The sequence below is a fragment of the Coenobita brevimanus genome, chromosome 94 (genome assembly GCF_032717465.1).
Source record: "Coenobita brevimanus isolate Jiangsu-jjx chromosome 94, ASM3271746v2, whole genome shotgun sequence".
Classification (NCBI taxonomy): Eukaryota; Metazoa; Arthropoda; class Malacostraca; order Decapoda; family Coenobitidae; genus Coenobita; species Coenobita brevimanus.
Window position 1 is genome coordinate 15,231,407 of NC_137047.1, and position 14,352 is coordinate 15,245,758.

At 46.2% G+C, this 14,352-nt stretch overlaps 1 protein-coding gene across 1 annotated transcript in view; it reads right to left on the reverse strand.

Moving 5' to 3' along the window:
* Nucleotides 1–13,056, reverse strand: part of LOC145412926 (ecdysone-inducible protein E75-like) — a 503,619-nt gene extending 490,563 nt beyond the window's left edge. Inside the window, exon 1 of the mRNA XM_080282730.1 lies at nt 12,291–13,056. Coding sequence (XP_080138856.1) covers nt 12,291–13,056 — 766 coding nt within the window. The remainder of the gene's footprint in view (nt 1–12,290) is intronic.
* Nucleotides 13,057–14,352: the final 1,296 nt, after the last annotated feature.

Genomic DNA, 14,352 nt, shown 5'->3' on the forward strand with positions numbered 1-14,352 from the left:
CAATAAAACTGTATACTCGCAAACAGAGGTATATAAACCGAAAAAACACATCGTACTGAATGAAATCGTTTAACAAGAGGAAGATTAAAATAAAAAAAATCATCGGGCTCAGTAGATTAACTGAGTGCCGATGACTGACAGTAAGTGATGTTGACATAATAAAATCCCTAGTAATATTAACCCCTTTACTACGATGACGCCTTATATCATTTTTTTCTATATAGCTCAGGAAAGAACTCGTACTGAAAGAGTGTGTGAAGGAGGTATCTCTCCAAAACCCTTCCTGCAGCTGAATGTAATCGTCTGGCAGTAGCAACGATAAACTACAAGGAGGAGGAGGAGGAGGAGGAGGAGGAATTGGGGAAGAGGAGGAGTGAGTTAGCCACACCCCGCCTAGCCTGGCCTCAGTGAACAAAGAGAAGCATGGTGGTGTAGGTCAGAAGGCTATGGCCTCTCTCTCTCTCTCTCTCTCTCTCTCTCTGATGAACTTCGATGAAACACTCCCCCTCCCCACCTCTCTCTCTCTCTCTCTCTCTCTCTCTCTCTCTACTCAGATAAACTGGATGCAACTCCCTCTCTCTCTCTCTCTCTCTCTGATAAGCGTGGGCGAATCACTGCGTGCACGGCGCTCATAAGAATAAAGCACACTTTAATATTAGTATTCCTGTTCTTGAGTCGTGTGTCGCACTTAGCTGACGATATTATGTGCTTTCAAATGTGCAGTGTGCTATCAGAGTACAAAATTGACTACTACTGTGTATGTGTATATGTCAAGGCACAGAAATATCATAACACACTACATAATAGTTTGAGACAGTAATAAGTAATCTAGAGAGAGAGAGAGAGAGAGAGAGAGAAAATAGACAGAAAGACAGATATTGATACATAGAAAGATACCGGTGTTTCTCTCAGTTTATATATACAGTAAATGTAACTATTAATTTGTATGAGATAAGTGGCTGTATTGAGCTGGGCATGTGTATGTGTGAGTGAGCACAGATTACATCAGCAAACAATGTACAGTATACCTTAACACACACACACACACACACACACACACATAAGCTGTTACTAGCCTACTCGTCATAACACTTTTCCACTGATTTTGTCAGAAGAGTCATCGTAAGAGTTAATGGATGTTGTGTCTAACCTCACACAGAGACGTTTCCCTTAAAATTATAAATATTGTTGATGGTATGAGAAGTACAATAAATAGAAAAGTCGTCGTAATACTTATTAAGCATCTGATCTTTTATTATTAGTATTAAGAACTCATCCTGTGGAGTTCATATTGATACTGTACGGTGTGTATATATATATATATATATATATATATATATATATAGATATATATATATATATATATATACGGTATATATTGGGTAGGGGGGGAGATCTAGAAGGATGGCATTCCAAGATCGATAGAGACAGACTTGAAATTTTCAGGAGTGATGTAACTTGGTTGCAGACTTCTTTTGGCACAATTTTTTTTTTCCCAGCACTAGCGCCACACTAGCTCCCTCTATGTTATTTATTCAATTCTTGCTCTCCTGCGCAGCAAAATGTACTGAACCGACTGCTTTGCAAACGTTCCAGTAAGCAGTGGTCAACATATACTAGTGCACCTGGGTACAGCTTTGATACTGAGATCCAACAAATACTTTTTGAGATATTGAAGAAAATCAGAATTGCCGCCTCATGCCTGAAAGTGCAAAATCGGAAAGTATTTGGCTGATTTTGACCAAACTCAGAGGAAATGTAGTGGGTAAAGAGTGAACTTGATTTGCATAGTATGAATGACCTTGACCTTGATCTCAAGGTCACAGGTCAAAATTCGTAAAAATTTTGAGATACCAAAAGTCCCGTAATATTACTTCTACAATGATAACAAAAGTATTTTCATATGGAATACGGAGTTCTTTTAATAATGCTTCAGCGATTTCAGATTTCTAGTTATTATTATTATTATTATTATTATTATCACTAGTATTATTATTATCAATACCATCACCATCATCATCATCATTCTTATTATTATTATTATTCTTATTATTATTATTATTACCATTTACGTGCGCAGTGTGCCCATAAGCCAGGCTACTTGATACAGGAGACTAAATATCATTACCTCTTGCGTTTTCTAGTTGCCTGGTGAGTATATGTGAACCAAAGATAATTAAACCATCCAATACCAGGACTTCTTTTCAATTAATCATCATTTTATCACCGTCAGACGAATTAAATTAGCTGAAGGAAGACCTCTCATTGTGAAAAATTCAGATAAATTCATAAAGTACCACGAATCACTTTTCATTGTTTTTTATCGTTGTACTATACTGTAATGTATTCAGTCAAAGGAAGGATCTATCGTAGACGAAGGTTGTAGAAAAAAATCTCAGCCATTCCATACCACGTCACATGCTTTTGCATCGTCCTACCGATCCCAAAGACGGTTTTACTAAGCCAAGAAAAACCCTCCTGACATAAAAGCATCTATATCATTAAACCTCTCAGAAATCGCCCCACTTAATCCTCTGAGTACCCTAACGCCTTTTGAACTATATTCTTCCTACTCTCAGATTATTTAACTTTGGGAAAACCTCTCGTAGCAAGGAAGTTCTAAAACCAACAATCCGGCTGCCACACGTAACCTTGAGGGCGATTTTCCTGTTCGTGTGTTGAAAGAAGGAGGTCAGATGCAGCGGCAGGGACAATTGGGGGGTGTGAGGTGACGTGTGCTAGCATTAACACACACACACACACACACACACACACACACTACTCTCTCTCTCTCTCTCTCTCTCTCTCTCTCTCACACACACACACACACACACACACACACACTCTCTCTCTCTCTCTCTCTCTCCACACACACACACACACACACACACACACACACACACACACACGCTGCAATTTCAGCCTCTCCACGTTTGGGTTTAAGGTCAGCCTTTCCATGTTCAGAATAATAGTCTATTCTGTGCTGTTTTCCCTGCCTTGCTTCTGCCGCTACATTGGCTATTATTTCGTGGTGTCCTGATTTTGAGAGAGCAAATATCTGCACCTTTCCTTTATTTTTCTTCTATCACTCCCAGTCAGATATCTATCTATCTATTTATCTATCTATCTTTCTCTCTTTCTTCCTATTTACCTGGCTACCTACCTTCCTGCCTGCCTACCAACCATCCCTACTACCTATCAATCAGTCAATCTATCTATCTATTTATCTATCTATCTGTCTGTCTATCATATCCTGTGAGGCAGTTTCCTATTTGGGGTAGTCGCGGCAGCAAAATCCCAACACATTTCATTTATGTCCCTACTTAGTAACGACCTCGTTCCTTTTTTTTTTTTTTTTTTTTTATGTGTCCGACTCTGGGCATAGGCTTCACAGCCTGCTATCAAGGCCCAGCAGTCCTCCTACATACCATACACCTCTACATGTCACCACTTCGGCGCTAACTCCCACCGTCCATATTGAATACATGCTAAGGCTGTCTCATACAGGACTGATGTATTGGTATTAGCGGGGGTACTTTTACGACATGTCGGCAGGTCTTCTGGTAGGTCAGTAAAGCCTGATTTTAATGAAATTCAAATCCTTAAACTGCTCCCTGCCCCAGCGGGGATTTGAAACTGGGTCCTTTAGGACTGCAGGCCACCTCTCTACCGACTGAGCCACCGCCTCCCCCCTTAAACAGACTTTGCCCCACAGTCTGACCCGCCCAGGAATTGAACTCGGGATGACCTGATTGTGAGCTGTACGCGCTAACCAATACATCACCGACTGCACGTATGACCTTACTACACACCACCCTCTCTCACATACCCTTCCATCTTCTCACACTCTGGGTAGTACTGAGAAATATACTGACAGAGAAACGACCTGGGGAGCTAAACTGTCAGTACTACAGCACGCCCGCAGAGTAGTTACTGATGCTGGACGGAACGGTGAAAATGCCGGGGGAGAAAACTACGGAAAAGACTATTCTCCACTGACCTTGCACACGGAGGGATGACCTTGGAATGACCCCGATACAGGATAAGGTTAACACCCTTTAGCACAATTATTACTGTTTATTTATTTACTTGCTTTTAATATCATTCTTCCCCCGTCACACGATTATACTCAGCTCAAAAGGGATCCGTCGCAGTGAAAGATATAATAACACGGCTAGTTTATTATCGGGGCGGAGGCGATCTACTGGGCAGTGATGAGGTAGGCTTGATAATCCTTAAAATATAGCCTGGCCTACAACACCATAGCACTGGGCTCCTATAACTCACAAGGGGAAATAAGAGACTAAATGTTTACTTATTAACCTCTTTGCTCCTAGGATGTGGACTTATTATTTTTACACCCAATCTTTTTTTTTTTTTTCGGCTTAGGGATGACCCCGTGCGGTAAAAAGGTTAATAAAGACCATCTTACACCCCCCAGTTCAAAAAATACAAAGTCTATCCTAGGTGAATAAGATCATCTCGTAAATTTTAAATAGGTAATCGGACTGAAAGGATTGACTATTGCGGTTACATATCTACAGAGCTCCATCTAAGACGTTACACTAGAAGAAGAAGGAAAATAAGAAGGAGTCGGCGGATATAATTTCTTCCCCACCCTAAAAATAGTAAATCTCATATACGATTATAACCAAAACACCTTCCAGTTGTATTTCCGTATGGCCATTCCTCTCAGGTCTGGAATTACCTTTTTTCCCCCCTCCCCTCCCTCCCGTCTCTTCCATATATATATATATATATATCTCTCTCCCGCCTCCCGTTTTCTTTCCGCTCTATCACCCCAATCACCATACACACCTCCTCTATCACCATAACACCTCCAATCCAATAAGCCAGCCTTCCTATTTCCAACCTTGCCATTCATTCCTGTTTTTATCCTTGTATTTCTTCAAGACCTTTTCCTTATACCGACCCTGTCTGGTTTCTAGTGCTGGCCCTCCCTCCCTCCCTCTCTCTCTCTCTCTCTCTCTCACACACACACACACACACACACACCTTCTATCAATATATTTATCTATTCATTCATGTCTTTCTTCCACTATGACACTTTCTTACTGCCCATCTATATATGCATCAGTTGTCTTTTTCCTCACACACACACACACACACACACACACACACACACACACACACACACACACACACGTTCCATCAATTTATTTATCTATGCATTCATGTCTCACTTCCACTCTGACACTTTCTGTCTGCCCATCTATATGTATCAATTTTCTCTCTCTTTCTCGCTCTCTCTCTCTCGTTTTATATAATCCTCCTTCCCAAGTTATCCTTCTTTTCGTATTGCATATAATAATTCCCCTCTCTTTCTCCAGCTCCCTTGGGACGCAAACCTCTTATTTTTCCATGTTACACGTTTTCATCTTTTCTTTCGTTCACCGTTTTTGTTCTTTACACATTTGATTTCCTGATGTCATGAATTACCCCATTTCCAGCAGCATTTTTTTTTTTTTTGTGCCAGTTCATGCCATTTTCCTCCTTCCTATCTCTTACTTTTAATATTTTCCATCACATCTCTGGCTCTCAATTACGTACCTTGTCTTTCATCATCTATCACCCTTCTTTCCGCGTCACATACTGTTAATACCCATTATGCTTTACCCTTTAGGCATCTATCATATTTCTTTTTCCTTCTCATATGCATCTTCCGAAATATGCCTCTTCTTTTACAATATCTGTCACATTTCAGTCACAATCTTCTAATCTAATATACTACAGCACTAGTCGCGTGTGTGTGTGTGTGTGTGTGTGTGTGTGTGTGTGTGTGTGTGTGTGTGTGTGTGTGTGTGTGTGTGTGTGTGTGTGTGTGTTTTGGGCAGCCGAAACTACACATTCAAATGGCACCAAAATTGGCACAAAAATCGCAAAAAATTCGCCGATGTGAGAAAACTTGGTCCCATCACGATTGAAAAATTTAAAAACTTTTACTATATTTAATAACCGATCACATTTTGACCAAAAAACGCCTCTCCCGGCGCCCGGCACAGGATCTCCGTTGAATTTTTTGCCCATAGCAATAACTATATTATAGCAGCGCGAGAGCCCTCCGCAGGAGCAAGGGCGAGGGGCCCGAAGGGCCCACCAGCACTTGTAATTTTTATAGCTGTCTCCTCTCTCTCAATATCTATTTATATGTCTTACTCTTTCTCCCGGTCATTTTCTACATACATCTGTATTCAATTACTGAAATCCATCTCTCTCTAACTTTTGTGTTCCCTTCTCTCATTTTTCTCTCTCTCCCCTCCTACCACATCAGTTTCTCTTTCTTTCTGTTTTTCTTTTTTACTTCTCTCATTTTTCCCGTCCTATTTTCTCGTTTCCCTATTCATTTACCCACTCACATCCCTCAGTCTTTCATTCCCTTTTATGTTTATCAGTCCACATTTTTTTTTAAATCTAATCCATTCCCTGTTCCCCGCTCCTATCCTAATGTTATTGTTCCACCTCCTCTGCCACTCTTCTAGTCCTCTTCCCTTCTCATATTACACCAAATCACGTCCACCTTCTCCTCTTCTCCTGACTCACAATCTTCCCATTCCTCCATTTCTCTCTCTCTCTCTCTCTCTCTCTCTCTATCCTTCCCCCCCCCTCTCTCTCTCACTCTCACCCCATCCTACAATCTACCTGTCCTTCCCTCTCTCTCTCTCTCTCTTTCTCAATCCTTCCCTCCTCTCTCTCTCACTCTCACCCCATCCTACCATCTACCTCTCTCTCCGTCTCCCACCCCTCCCCTAATCGCTCGCCCCAGCAGCTGACGAACAACAATATCCCAGCAGCTCTGAACTTGGCCTAGAAAACCGGGCGGTGGTGGCGGCGTCTGGGGTGGTGGTGGTAAGGAGGAACCTGTTAAACCACCAGCACTACCACCGGGACAGTCTCGCCTTACACACACTACATCTTTACTTCCCTGTCACGATCCTATGTACTCTCTCTCTTTCTTTCCCTCTCTCCTTCCCTGTTGCAGTTCTACGTACCCCCCTACACACTCCTTCCTTCCTTCCCTGTCGCAGTCCCATGTACTCCATTAATTTCCCTGTCCTTCCCCATCGCAGTCATATGTACTCCTTTACACATCCACTCCATCCTTCCTTCCTTCTCACAGTTTCATATTCTTCCCTGTACACTCACACCATCCTCTCCTTCCCTGTCGTAGCCCCATGCACCTACTCTCTCTTCCACCTTTATCCCCTTTATCCTTGCTCCCATTCTTTTACCTCCACCACCATTCTCCCATCTCCCCTCGTAACTCAGACGTGATATGCGGAAAGAACATGACATATGGGAAGTTTCGGCACTCTCCTCCCCCCTTCCTGCAGAAATACCTCACGATAATTGTCCTCTCGTGACCAAGATTTATTTTTGTATACAGGACAAGGAGAGGATAGTGTGGAAGCCTCTCATGTTTTTTACTCCTCCTGCAAAAACAAATCACAGTTACGAGATTTAGATGATCGTATGTCTTTGTGAATCCGATCCCCAGCCAACAAGATATGAGGTATAAGGAGAAGACAGGAGAAAAGGGGAGTGACCGGACAAAAGCCTCTTACCATCTTGTTTCCCCCATTACCTCCTTGTCAACGTTCTAAGTTAACGGGAATGAATGGAAATGCAGGGGATTAAGCTAAAATAGGGTAGGGCCCGGCATCTCTCTCTTTCTCTCTCTCTCTCTCTCTCTCTCCTCTAGCCCTCTCCCTGTCTCCCCTCGTCCACCATCCCTCTCCCTGTCTCCCCTCGTCCGCCAGCCCTCTCCCTCCCCCTCCTCCACTCCACTCCACTCGGGCAAGCATCGCACCACTGGCAGGAGAGGGCAGTAACCTTGGCCCCTATCACTCGCACGGCTGAAGGAGGGGGAGGGGAAGAGAGAGTGAGAGAGAGAGAGAGTGAGAGGGGAGGGAGGGGGTGACGTCACGGACACTTACATACCGACCACGCAACCCCTCGAGTAGTCACCCCTGAAAAGTAAACAAACACAACCTTTCCCTACATCCTTGATCTTGCCAAACCCGATGTGGTTAGGTAAGCGAGGGGTGTGGGGAAAACTCCTGTACGATGATTTTTCCCTACCAATCGAACCCACCTCTCTCTTTCTCTCTCTCCCTCTCTCTCTCTCTTTCTAACCCGCCCACGAGTACTCGGGTGGCGGGCAAGAGTTCGTACGTCCGGCCGCGATGTTTTGGTATAACCTTGGCCGGCTTTGTGAGTTAGGAATGGACGGGGTCTTGCGAGCAGGGGGGGCCAGACTGTATCGATCTGGTGTGTGTGGGGGTTGACTGGGTGGGGTTGTGAGCAAGGTGGGCTGGGGTGGATGGCTGTATTTTGGGGCGAGGAGGGGAGGGGAGGGGAGGGGAGGGGAGGGGAGGAGAGAGAGAGAGAGAGAGAGAGAGAGAGAGAGAGAGAGAGAGAGTCCTTGATCTTGAATACTGTTTTAGCCCTCCCATTACCTGCGGCACGTGACTACACCAGTCCGAGGGGAAAGGGGGAAAAATAATGACACAGACAAAAGGGAAAGGGGGAAAAGGGGGAGGGGAACGGGTGAAAAGTAAGAAAGGGGAAAGGGAGAAAGGGATAGAGGTGGACGAGGACACAGAGGAAGAAGGGAAAAGGAGAAAGGGGGATGAACAAGAGAGGAAGAGGAAGGCTGAGGGGAAAGGGGAGGACAAAGAAGAGGAAAAAGGGAGAAAGAGGGTGAGGGAAAGGGATGGGAGGAAAGGACAGAAAGGGAACAGAAATGAATGGGAGAAAGGGAAGGTGTGGGGGGAAGCGAAAAACAATCGGAATATGAGAAAAATGAGAAGAAAGTGGCAAAGGTATCAAGGGAAGAGACGAAAACTGGGGGAAGGGGAAAGAATGAGGGGATAAAAAGGGGGGGGGGGAAGGAAGAGAGTTAGGGGAGGGGAGAAAAGGGGAATAATCGAGAGGAAAGAGGGGGAAACATAAACTATCAGTGTGTGGAAGAAAATGGACAATGTATAGAGGAAAAGGAGACACAAAAGAGGAAACAGGCAACAGTAATGGAATTTCAGAAAAGGGAAAAATTGAGAGGGGAAAGGGAAGGTAAAAGCTCAGGGTTGAAAGAAAAACAGCTGATGAGAAAGAGGGGAAGAGAATGAAGAAAGTGATGGGAAATTTGAAGGTTAGAAATAATAGAGAGGAAATGAGTGGGTCTGTGTTAGGTAAAGGAAGGTGGCGTAGTGGCGTAAGGGTCAGATGGGTAGGAAATGAGGGCGAGTGATAAGGACAGAGGGAGTGGGAGATTGTTACGTAGGTGTAGAGGGGAGACAAAGAGATCAAGATGAGGAGGGAAAATGAGGGGAAAAGATACTCGAGGGTGAAGGCAGAGGGGAGAGGAGGAAACCTGAGGAGAGAGAAGGAGGGATAGTGAAAGAAGATGGTAAGGTGGGAGGAGGGAAAGTATGGGGAGACGTCTGAATGTGAGGGGAGAGGAGTGGATGTGAGAGTAAATGGGGAAAGAAGTAAAGGGGGAGGAGGAATGTGGGGAAGGGAGGGTGAAAGTTGGGGGAATGGAGAAGGGAAATAGGAGGGCAGGTGGGTAGGGGCAGTGTGAATGTGAGGGGAGAGATGAGTGAAGTAAAGTGTGAGGAGAAACGTGGAGGAAAGAATGAGTCAAAGTGAGGGAGAAAAAAAAAGTGACTATGAGAGGAGACGGGGAATGTAGGGAAGAGAAAGTGTAAAAGTGAGAAGGGAAATGGGGAGTGAATGTGAGGGGAGAAGGACTTGTGCAAGGAGAGAACTGAAGGTAAAGGAAGAGGAGTAGGAGGAGAGAAAGCGAGGGGAGAGGGAAACTGAAAGTGAGGGGAAATGAGGTTCGAATCTGCTAGGCGATGCGGAGCAGAAGTGAGGGGGAAAGATGCGAGGGTGAGAGGAGCGAGGTGAAATTGAAGGGTGACAAGAAGCAAAGGTGACAGAAGAGGAAGAATGAATATGGAGAGAAGGAGCGAAAGTGAGGACAGACGAGTAGTGAAAATGAGGGGAGAGAAGGAGTGAAAGTGAAGGCGAATAACAGGAACAACAATTGGTAAGGATAAAAGGGAAGGTTGTGTGAGGGGAAAATGATGTTCTTCCCTCGTAACGGATCAGATAATTGTTCTGGCCTTGCCCTCAGCTCCGTTGCCTAGTAACATCACCGCGCTACCCATCCCCTACCCATCACCACACCGGCATCCATTTCCATTCCTCCACTATGCTAACACCCATTTCCTACCCATTACCACACCATCATCCATTTTCCAACCATCACCACTCTACCCATTTCCCACCTATTAAAAAACATCTCATCTTCTCTTTACCCATTTCCAACCAATCACTACAGTGCCCATTTCCTACCCACCATCACACATCCATTTCCATCCCATCACTACACATCTCATAACCTTGCAACCCGTTTCTATCTCATCACTACACCATCACGCATACCTGCACTACCCACTTCCAACCCATCACTGTATAACTCATTCCTAACCCATCACCACACAGTCTATTCAGATTCCCACATTACCCACTTCCAACCCATCACTGTATAACTCATTCCTAACCCATCACCACACAGTCTATTCAGATTCCCACATTACCCATTTTCAACCCCTCACCATACTATTCATTTTCATCTCATTATCATAAAACCTACTCCCAACCCATTACCACACTACTCAACCCCTGCCCATCACCACACTACTTATTCCTAACCCATCACCACGCCAACCCATCACCTTAACCTACCCATTCTCGACCCATCACCACACTATCCATTCCCTACTCATCAGCACATTACCCATTCCCTGCTACACTACCCATTTCCCAACCCCTCACCACACTACCCATTCCCAACCCATCACCACACTACCCATTCCCAATCCATCACTCCACTACCCATTCCCTACCCATCACCACACTACCCATTCCCAACCCATCACCACACTACCCATTCCCAATCCATCACTCCACTACCCATTCCCAACCCATCACCACACTACCCATTCCCAACTCATTACTCCACTACCCATGCCATACCCATCATCACACTACCCATTCCCAACCCATCACCACACTACCCACTCCCAACCCATCACCATACTACCCATTCCCAACCCATCACCACATTACCCATTCCCAACCCATCACCACACTACCCATTCCATACCCATCACCACACTAACCATTCCATACCCATCACAACACTACCCATTTCCAACCCATTACCAAACTACCCATTCCATACCCATCATCAAACTACCCATTTCCAACCCATCACCACACTACCCATTCCCAACCCATCACCACACTACTCATTCCATACCCGTCACTACACTACCCATTCCCATTATATCACCTACCCATTTCCAGTCTATCATATCACTGTCCATTACAAACCAGCATTACTACATTACGATTACATCACTATCATCACCATACACACACACACACACACACACACTACTACACGAACTTACCACTACATCGTCCATCATCATAATTCACACAGAGCAATAACATTAAACTATAACTGTGACTGGTCTCACATAAACATACATAAAATAAAATAAATTGAGCTTTTTCACCTAAATCATAATCTCGGTTTCAATTCAACATGTACAAAATATATGGCGATAAATAACATGAAGGGAAAAAAAAACATCAAAGTGGTTCTGAAGCCAGGTAAGATTCCTCCCAGTACCAAAAATATGGGATCTGATTCACAAAACTTAGGATCGACTCCCTCTATTATCTTTCCACTTCAACTTGGCCAAAAGCTGATATATCTCCATCATGAATGCTGAATTGTAACAGCAGATTAACATTATAATATGGTACTAGTCACGACGTAGTGCTATGGAAGTGATGTAGAGCCGTAGCACTGTCTTCTTTCGCCACTGTGCTACGTGAAATAAGCTGCCAAAGGGCGAAAATCTGGGCCAGGTTAAGGTGAATGGAGGATAAAAACTAGGATTTGTATGAAGAAAAAGAGGCAAGGGAATATTCTGCACTCTTAAACCCTTCTCCTTTGGAAACTACATATTATTACAGGGAGTCGATCATGAGAGTTTGAATTGATGTCCTGTCCTGAAAAACACCCGGCATAATTTACATCACTTCTGGTGCTGACGTGAGGTTATGCAAGACTTATGAAAGCTATGGTGGTTGTAGGCTGAGATGTGGTGGCAAGGTCTAGGTGTGTGTGTGTGTGTGTGTGGTGTGTACGGGAAGAGACGAGAGGATGTTAGGAGGCCAATACTCACCTAGGTCAGGGATGGAGCTGGACACGTCATCGGCCTCCTCCTTCTTACGGTCTTTTTTCCCAGAGGCTCGACCTCGCCCAGTGGTGGGGGTTGAAGTCGAGGTCGAGGACGAAGACGAAGACGAAGGTGAGGAAGAGGGCGTGGGGGAGTGGTCCGGGGGCCGCGTGAGATCAGGTCGGGGGAGGTCAAGCGTGCGGCGCCCATCCTTATACCTGCTGCCATGTGGGCCTCGTATCACCTCCCTCGGAACGTCCAAAGGCCTGGCAAATTCGCCCGAGGGCCGCCTGGTGTAGCCGAGGGTGTCCGGGGGTGGCATGCTCGGGTCGACACGTCGAATCACACTCCTTCCACCTCCGCCTCCGTCAGCCTCGCCCCCTTCTCGGTACTCTTGCTGCTCGGGCTCGCGTTTCACCAGTACTTGAGGTTTGACATCGGCCTCGCTGGAGATTTCTTGGCGCCACGGGGCCGGCCTCGCGAACTCGGTGCAGGGGGTAAGGTCCTGGAAGACCGGCTTGGTGTCGACCTCGTCAGACTGCGGCGGCTCTATATGTTGCTCTGTCATCTCCACGTGCTGGCCGCCTTCCACGTGGAAGGTGGTGCTGGTGGAGGAGGAGAACGTGGCGAACTCCAGGGCGTACTCCTGCGGAGGGTGGTACTCCTGGGGCGGCTGGTACTCCTGGGGTGGGGAGTATATGGCATCGTCGCCCCCAGTGACTGAGGACGACACCAGCGGCTCGCACAGCGCCTTGTCGCTCATCTTCCTCATGATTGCTCCCTGGCTCATCCACTGCAACACCACACCCGTCTCTCGCTTCCTTCACTGCAACACCGTCTTTTGCTTCCTTCCCCACAGTATATCAACGTCAAATTGCAAGCACAGGGTCCCTCACAACACATACAGTACATGCACTAGCTTCAACTGTCACGTTTTATAATCCTTATCGCGGAAGTGGTAATGTAATAAGGGGTTATGTATTAGAGGACAACATGCACGTATACAAAGTCTGGTGGTATATGAGTGTGTGGGGGGCGGGGGTGTGCAGGTGGTGTGGAGGGTGGAGTGTTTAGGGGGAGGGGAAGGGGCGACTCACCACCAACACTCTCCACTGGTAACAAGGTCAGGGTGGCGGGCCTCAACCGCTGGGGGTTCAAGTTTAGTGCACACTCTGACCTTGAACCTACAACGCCACTTGACGCCACTCGCTTTATTACTCTGACGCTGGGTCGACTCACTGCAGCATATGCAACTCGCACATCGCTTGAGCACGAAGATTACTAAAGGTTATCCTCCTTCAGACAAACTTTTTCAGAGCACCGTACAAGGACAACTCTGGCAACAGTGCCACTGTCGTAATGAGATCACTGAAGGAGTTGGTAACAGTGATGGAGGAATGATTGAGCAAGACTGATGGAGGTGACAGGGTTGTGACGGGGGCGTGGCAGGAGGTGAGGGGCACTTGACACCCCGTACACCTACACCAACACCACCACAGTGTCAGGTCCTGCACCACACACTGTTACAGGGGCCCCAAACAGGACAGGGTAATGCAGGGCAGCGCACGGCAAGTGAGGGGCCTGCACCACTGTCCAAGGTGGGGTGGGGCAGGTGTGGTGTGAGCGCGCTGTGAGCGAGGACGGTGCCAGTGAGTGCCAGCGGAGGAGTGAGCGGCAGTGTCTCGCCTCCAGTAGCGCGGGTAAGAATGCGTCCTCACGTGCGTGGTGGCGGTGGCGGCGGCCGCGTGTGCATGTCGACCCCGCTGCGCCGGCGTCACCGTCTGGCCCGTACGCCCTGAGATGTGTGCGTATTACGGCGCCGCCCGCGTGTCTACACAAGCTCGAGTTCGGTCAGCAACCCACGTGCAGCCAGACATCTTGCTGCCAGCATCACACTCCCTCTTGCATCACCGCTCGCGTTATGTCACATTCGCACGGAACACAGACACGATGGTAGAAGAGTTAACGTTGATATAACCCTTTCACTGTGACTGATACACTTGGAAATTTCATTCAGCCATGCACCAGAATATTTTGTTCAGCTATGAGAAATTCTCGTAGTCAATGA